Here is an 8499-nt window from a genome sequence, read left to right as displayed (position 1 = left end):
TGGGCTACGTTGGGTCTAAGCGGGTTTGGTCAAGTCGAATCACGGTCTATCCGACTCATTTGCAGCCTTATCCGAGCTCCTTCTACCCATCCACATGAACCAATGGAAGCCTCCCTGCCAACTGCCTCATCATTGGAGCCGGACATTCGACATGCCCCCACACTTGGCTGGTAGCCCATGTGGACCCCACCCCTAATGACGACCTCTTTGAGCCCGTCTCCCTCAAAGATTCGACCCACCCTTCCCTGATTTCTTCACCCCAACCAACCATGCCCCCATCACTGACTCCGTCTACTCTATCTCCAACAACTTGAACTGCTCCTTTGGCTTCGACACTACTTTAAATTTTCCTCTTTTGTCATCGAGGTGGAGCTCCAAGACTCCCTCTCTACTGACATGCACATCTCTCCACCATACGACCCCTTCGGTTCGATGCTCAAGCCATCGCCCTTGCCAGCTAGCTTTGGCTCTTACTCATCCCTTGTTGGCTCACTGTGAGGACCCATGCCGGCTAGCCATTTTGGGTGAGGTCCTGGGTTGTTACACTCACCGTCGAAGTCGAGGGTGAAGCTAGCAATGCTTAGAGATTGTTCATTTGGTTGACTTCACAGTCATAGAGAAGGCGGAGAGCATCAAATCAATGGCATCAAATGGCGGCACCTATGATTCTAGGGATATATCAAGTGCACTTCTTGCTACAATGGGAGGAGGGGAAGGCCTTCATGAGACAAGAGGTGATGCGCCTGCAAATCGACCAAGCTGATCCTTTGGTTCCCCTAGGATGGAGACTCAAAGAACTACAAGTCTTCGAGAACAATAATGGTTAAAGCTTTGCCTTTAATTTTGCGAGCTTGCACTAGAAATCACACAATGTGCTCAACTGAAGGATTGCTTGGAATCTTATTGCAACTTGTAGAGTGCCTTGAGATGGGATACCATTGTGCCAAGGAGTTCAGGATTTAGCAGGGCATGGGTTGAGCGAACTCATTAAGAGGGGTCTTTTTTCTTTCTATTTTATTTTTGAAGCCTTTCTTGCAGTAGGCCGGCCTAAAGCGAACTCACTAAGGAGGGTGAAACTATAATTTTCTTAAAATAATAAAATAAAACTTTTCTAGCCCACCCGGGGTCTACTACTTATAAAGTATTTGCCGAAGATGCTAACACAAGGAAAGGCTATGTGGGGCAAGGAGGCATACGGTCCAGCCCCATAGAGAGAGGGTTCATGTTCGAGAATTGCACTCAAACCCTCGCCTAATTAGCAATCCATTAAGCACATGGCATTTAAAGTGATTGATAGCATGAGAGCAAATATCACAAGCCGTAATCCAACAAAACCTACAATGACTTCAGCAACAACAAATTTTTGTGATGATTAAAATTCAACTCTACCTATGTTAAGAGAAGAAAACATTCAACCACAGATCGTAACTAGGAACAAAAATAAAATAAAAAATACAAAATTTGAAGAATTAATGAAGAGAGGTAGTTTCATCATTTCAGATGATGGACTACGATATTGGATGATGGATGAGCTATAAGGATAATATTAGGCCAGTGTTCTAACTTAAAAGATTCAATTAAAAATTATTAAACTCAAGATGATGTAAGTGCAAATCGACCAAAATAGAAGAATATAACTATAATTTTTTAAAATAACAATGATAAAACTTTCCTAGCCCGCTCAAGACTACTACGCTTATAAAGCGTTTATTAAATAGTAACGGTCTAAAAATAAGACCAAAATATGCCAAATTCTGTCGCCACCAATGCTAAGAAGCCCAACTTTGGTACCAGAACACAATGTCTGAAACCATTCTCGACGTGACACGTGGCGGTACTTAGACCGCACTCTGGAGAATTTGATAAAGCATTTACTAAATATAATTTTGAAAAGATAATGCCACAGCTACGGAAACATACGTGAGGAGATTTTTCATGCCATGTGGCATCGAAGCATTGGCTCAACCAATCACCCTCTCGTCACCCATATCACCATCAGTCAACATTGTGTGTACAATGACGGCTCGGACGCGACCAACGTGGGCGCAATCAATAAAATTAGATAAAAAAATATATAAAAATTAAAATACAGACACATATTTTTTTTTCGATAAATTTTTTTTAAAAAAATTTGATAAAATAATGAGCCAGAAAAAAACCATCCAATCGGCAGCACTATTTACCTTAGCATGCATGCCTGGCCCGCTATTTGTCGCCACCTTTTCTTCCTTTCGTTGCCCGAACGGCAGCTGAGAATCCGAATTTCACCCGTGTTCTTCCAGTGTTAACAGAGGAGGAGAAGAGAGGGGTCTTTGAGGAGTCCCAGTACGCTGCAAGTCTTCGCATTTGTTTGGAGTCCTTGATCAGGTCTAGGGCTTCTATCCTGGGATCCAGCTTCGTCTTCTTTATGTCCTTTTGATTTGAGCGGTTCAGTTTGTTTTTATGAATTATGAGATGAGATTTCCGTGATTAGTGTTAACAAAAAAAAATAATAAAGAAAAGGTCTCTACGTTGATTTTATTTTTATTATTGAGCATTTCGTTCTATGTTCTTGGGAGTTCATCTTATTTGTTATTTGATTGTTGGAGTCGGCTTTTCTTTATTCCTTATTTAAATTTCTTGCGGGATTTTTTTTTTTTTTGGAGAAAGTGTTTTTAAGGATAAAAGAGTGTTTTCGTTTGGGTTTCTGTGGATTGTACTTTTGTTGATTTAATTGGAAGTGGTTGATACTTGAATTTTGGTTGGTGAATGTGGTTTTCGTTCTTGGATATTAGATTGTCGCAGTTAGATACTTCCTTGGAGGCTTGAGTACAGGACTTGTATCGCAATGGAAACACAACTAGTATGAACTGTTTGTATGATTGCTGGAGATTGAATGTATTGGTTTCTGACGATTATCGACTCATAGGCATGTGAAGTCAAAAAGCTTGCACAGCGAGTGTCAATCTTTGCCTAGCTCTGTGGGAACAAGGTCACAAGTTCTTCTGGATGAGTAAAGTCATCTTTTGAATGCAATTTTCACAAGAAGCAAGTATAGCATGCTCGCCCTTGTTGTGCTCCTGTGCATGAAGAGAAAGGATACAAGTTGCCAATTTTTTTATAGCAGACTATAGTTTGAGGTAGTTTTTAAAGCATGGCACAAGGTTAGGCTATTTGTGATTGGTGATTGACATATGTACTGAAGAAAAGACATGCATGCGGTTGAATATGTAGCTTTCAAATTTACCAGTGGTGCCCTTTGGTTAGCAACATCATTATTTCAAGCCTTCTTATGTGCTTTTTGTTCATAAAATGTTAAAAAGTTTTGACTATACCTGGATGGAACAGAAAGAAAAAAAGCTTTATCCTGGTGGAATTATGAAGAATCATGATTATTCAGTAAAGCTTCTTGCTTTGGGACTAGGTCTTGTTATTATGAGCTTCATAGCAACTATTTTTTTATCCACAATCTTTTGCATAAATGCAGTACTGTTTCTTGCAAATAAGTTGCTTTACATGTATGTGGGTTGAGCCCTTATTTGTTGGAATGTATCATGATGGCAGTCTGCGGAATTTCATTATATGTCTTATGAGTTACACGATGGAGTATTGTCAAAGCCTGAAGATATCTATGTTTTATCATTGATAGAGATATGTCTTGGTTTGTCTTGTAAGCATATTATCTAGTGTATGTATGTATGTATGTATGTGTCATCAGAAGAAGGAAATTTATGATGAATGCTTACTGCCCTCAGAGCATGGTGTGAATAAAAACATGATTTAAGGTATGGTACGCAACTGCATACCAATTTGTTACTGATACGGTATGGTATCTACTGGTACGACAAACTTCGGTTATAATAGTGTTAGGGGTTTGAAGATATCATCACATTTTCAAGTTTTCGAGTTTTCAACGAGCTGGTTGTGTGCAATATTGTCAGTATAGTTTTTTCTTTCAGAGATTTAAAAATAATGTTTTTGATAGGGAAATTGATTGAAGCAGTCTGGTCAAAGATTCATTGCTCTTTGCAATATCCTGAGCCTTAAACTTCTTAAATGAACCCTCCTCTTTGAAACCTCTTTGAAGCCTTAGGTCTATGTTTAGAGCATTGAATACTTTCTCCTTCTCTATGTTCCCCGCCAGATTGGAAGCATCAGGCTTTTGACCACAGTGACTTCAATTAGAGTTGTTTGGGTTTGTGTCTAGAAGCATCATTGGTGGCAACAAATTGTTTACCAATGAAGGGGGAGAAGAGATTAGCCAGGGAGAAGAAAGCCATAGATTTTGATTTGACTAGATAAGCAAGAATCAAGAATCAGAGAGTAGAAAACACTCAGCCAATTTTTGTGATTACTTCATCATAATATTTTCTTATAGCTGAAGTGGCACATGTTCAGACCTAAATCTTTTCCATCATAGAGCAGTTTTCTTAAATGCATTGACTTTTATGGAACAAAATTTATAATTTAATACATTCAGGAGCTTAACATATCTATTATCTGGAGCAGAGGTTTACGCACAGCTCAGATCTCCTCCGGGGTTCCATAACTTGGTGGAAGCTTAACCTGGTGGATTGCACCTTGAATCAACCTTGCTCTTGATCGAATTTTGACCAGAACCTATAGCTCTTGGACCAGGACAGCCAATTGGCATCCCTCCTGGTCTTGGTGTAGATTCCATTTGGAGAGCTAAAATGTTGGGGGTTACATTCAATTGGATATGTAAATGGATAGCTTGAGATCCATATGTGCACCTTTTTTTCTTACGTGGCTTTTGTTGTAATTAGATTGCAGTGCAATTGTCAAATATAGGCCACTTTTTCATATCATTCATCAGTTCTGCTGATCCTATGTTCTGCATATTAGCCATTGACCAAGACATGATAGTTTTTCTTTTCTTTTTCTTTGTCAAGAATTAATATATGACAGGAAAACTGGCCAAGAAAAATCAAATAGTTAGATTTCTCAGCCAATATGCAACTAAAAAGATAATTTATAACCAAGATAATTTTAATCCCTAATTTTTGGCTCTTGCCTTTGTTTTTTAGTCAATTGCTTTGCTGAGGAACTTATACAAAATCCTGAAGTTGGCCTTCAGAAGCAACAGTTTCTTTTCTCTGTGATGTTATATATTCTTTTTCTAGGTGTATGTGTTGGTGGATCATGTTTTGAATACTAAGCAGTGTATTTTTCTATTAGGCTAATAAAATGTACAAAAAATGGTTACTGCTTTTCAATGTGACTATGAACATCTTATGGGTTAGTAATATATTTTCATGGCACTTTTCTGTTTTTAATGTTTTAATGGTTTCTTTTCCAAAAACAGTCATATTCAATAGAATAATGAAATAGAATCATCATTTCTTTTTCACTTTATTTTTATGTCTTCTTCTCAATTAAACAGGATATGTTATTGGAAGTATTCAACGCTACGGTGTTTTCTTAGACTGAGGTCTTGTTCTTTAACTGGCTCATGTACATCTACTGACTTGCTGCCTATGATGCCTGGTTATGAAACTTTATCATTCTTGAGCTAGAACAATTTTGTATCATTTACACTTTATTTAACTTTATTTCATACTAAAATGTTACAGAACCTGCTGCTTGTTGATCATATTGTCATGAAGGCTGAGCCATCTTTTTGAAGAACTAGCAATTATGAACATTTGAACAATGTGGAACAGCTTCCGGCTTGAAGAATCCCTATCTTTGCGATTTTAAAGTTGGAAAATCATGGCAAAGCTTGGTTCCATCAGCTGCAGGTGTATATAAGTTCTTGTGAACAGAGAGCTGCAATTTTTATGTATCATATACTTATTTTCACTGTACGCTGTTTTGCTCGAAAAAACTAGGGCTTGCAGTGGACTCGTTGGGAAAAAAAATGTGACTGTGAGGTTCACTATAGCAACGATCATAGGAATTGTGGTTGGCTTTTTGATTGGAATTTCTTTTCCTACAAAGGTGGACTAAATTGTTCCTCTCTCCCTCTTTCTAAGTTTGTGTCTATATATACACACATAAATAATGCAAGTAACTAAAATTTTTACTGGATGAATTTGGCAGCTCTGCTTTCCTTCTAGCGTTATTCCATACATTGAAGACAGGAACTGGGTCACAACTCAAGCATTGTTGAACCATGCTTTGACATCTGCAAGAAATCGCAGCGGAAACAATTCAAACGATTTCAATGATACTTTAAAGGTACTTCTATGCTACAAAGTACCAATACTATATCAATTTCAATGATACTTTAAGGTCTCCTTTGCAACCTTTGTGCTGCAACCTCAGAATCTGAAGGTCAGTGTTGCCTTAACTCCTGTCATTTATGTGGATGTATTTCAAGATTATACACAAGACGAATAACCTTCAACACAACTTATATATTGAATCAAGATAGGTATAACAAGGTAGTCCATGGTATGATGAATCAACCACAACTGATGAATAACCAGACCTTAGAGACTGAGGATGTTATCTGAGTCGAAGGCCAATATTTTGTATTGGGGCGTGAGCTGAGCTGAGCGGGGTACTATATATATAAGCGTTTCAATCTGGCCCTGTCCAGAGGTAGCTCAATGCAAGCTCAACATGTTATGAGTCTAGCAGTTCATTTTGTCTCCCCTTGTAAAACTAAAGGAGGAATTCTAGAGTTGTACGCTGACCATGATTTGAATTCACATATGATCTCTGTTTTAGTAGTTGTGAATTTGCCTCTAGTTACTCATCCATGCTCGCATGCTAAAATAGCCTCTCCATATGGTGCTAATGGCTAGTATTAATAACATAATTTGTATCTTTAGCTTGTCTATGAACTTGTTTGTTCCTTGAGAGCTATTTGGAAATTTGGAAGTTCATGATATCCATGTGAAACCTAAGCATACTGACATGGTTATAGATTTGTGATATCAGTCCGCTTTTTCTGGATTTGCATCAGTTAGAGGTCCTTGAAGTATTTCTTTTGGTTGATCCAAATGGCAATGAAAACAAAATTACAAGTAAATCAAATGAAAGCTGTAACATGAAGATCACCCCTTTTTTTATTTTTTTTGGTACAACAACGGCTCAAACCGGACGGTGTAAGTATGGCCAACAAAATCAGAAAAAAGAAGACTACGCAAGGGCTGAGGCACAGACACGTAGTTGTCCTAGATGAAGCCTCTGGAGTGGTGCGCCGCAAATGGGACAACCCAATCAGCAGCACCATTCGCCTCCCTATAGACATGTGTAGCCTGATAAGAGCAACACTCTCTCAAGAGTCTGCGAATGTCGTGGAGCAGCAGCCTACCATCAACAATGCACCCCCGACCCCGAACCCACTTGATCACCATGGCCAAGTCCCCCTCGAGGAGAATGCGATCCGCACCCAACACACGCTCGCATAAGTGATGCCCTCCCTGGCAGCTCTGAGCTCGACACTGTCGATAGACGTGTCGAAGATCCGCCATTCGCCGGCCGCCACCAGTCAGGCATCATGATCTCTGATGACAAATCCCACACCTCTACTGCTCTCTCCCTCACCGACACTACCGTCAAAGTTCATCTTAAGAATGCAAAGGGATGGGGGTACCTAGGAAACAAGCACTATTCTGGTCGCTGCGAGAGCAGAATGGGTACCCCAGATTATCCTAGCCGTCCCAAAGGATAAAGCTTCAGTAGTGCCGATAACCTCCGCTTCATGCTGTAGAGCTCTGTCCGCCACCAACCATGGGTACGTGTTGCAGCCTTCAAAGACTCGGGCATTCCTATCTAGCCAACAATGGTAGGCCAGGTAGGCAGCACTGATCCTCCGCTCCATAAGGTTGGGCCCCCACAAGGAAGCCTCTAGAAAGTACAGAAAATACTCGATCGACGTCCACCTCCGCCACAGGACAGGAAAGTCCGAGGCGCACCCCCAGATCTAAGTGGCACATAGGCACTCAATGAAAGCATGGAGAATAGACTCCTCCACCTCCGAGCAAACCATACAAACTGAGGAAATCCTCACCCACCACCGAGCCAGAACATCTCTGGTAGGCAGGCAAACTCATGCCACCTTTCAAATAAACAATGCAAACGGGGATGGATGCGCAACCTCCAAATCCAGCCCCCATCAATATGCCAAGTTGAAGTCCTCCCGACCACCCCAGATAGGTCTCGAGCTCTCACACCCGATCTCCCCGTCGTTCTCCAGACTCTCCTGTCCACCGCCTCCCCAGCAGGAATCGGTAATGATAGGACTCACTCAGTCAGCTGCTCCACAAATATTCGCCTGATGAGGTCCTCATCCCACCTTCGCTCCTCCGATGCGAATAGATTACATACTCTGCGTCCCTCTAGCCAACCATGTGGTGGGGTGCGTCGGACGGCCGCCTCTACACCACATAGTCCCCTTGCCTCCTTTGCGTCTGCCCTTTGAATGATAGTGCCACCTCGACCGGATATAAGCAATGCCGAGTAGATTTGATGTTCGACACACTTAAAATCTCTTTGTCGAAGATCGAGATTTCAAGCTGTAGCTTATCTTGATGTTTGCACAAAAAG

At 40.6% G+C, this 8499-nt stretch overlaps 1 protein-coding gene across 9 annotated transcripts in view; it reads left to right on the top strand.

Moving 5' to 3' along the window:
* The first annotated feature begins 2198 nt into the window (after positions 1-2198).
* LOC103722823 (uncharacterized) overlaps positions 2199-8499 on the top strand; it is a 43930-nt gene continuing 37629 nt past the window's right edge. For 3 of the 9 annotated variants that reach the window (XM_088709817.2, XM_017846595.5, XM_088709818.2), the window contains exons 1-4: positions 2199-2367; positions 5574-5741; positions 5832-5940; positions 6043-6180. In XM_088709817.2, the coding sequence (XP_088565943.2) occupies positions 5713-5741; positions 5832-5940; positions 6043-6180 (276 nt within the window). In that variant the 5' untranslated portion in view covers positions 2199-2367; positions 5574-5712. Of the gene's footprint in view, positions 3120-5383; positions 5432-5573; positions 5742-5831; positions 5941-6042; positions 6181-8499 lie in introns of all 9 variants that reach the window. The other 6 variants (XM_089927054.1, XM_088709819.2, XM_089927056.1 and 3 more) reach the window with 4 other exon arrangements.

The sequence above is a fragment of the Phoenix dactylifera genome, chromosome 13 (genome assembly GCF_051530095.1).
Source record: "Phoenix dactylifera cultivar Ajwa chromosome 13, Ajwa_hap1_PhDact_Kaust_v1.1, whole genome shotgun sequence".
NCBI lineage: Eukaryota > Viridiplantae > Streptophyta > Magnoliopsida > Arecales > Arecaceae > Phoenix > Phoenix dactylifera.
This window is presented reverse-complemented; position numbering and strand designations above follow the sequence as displayed.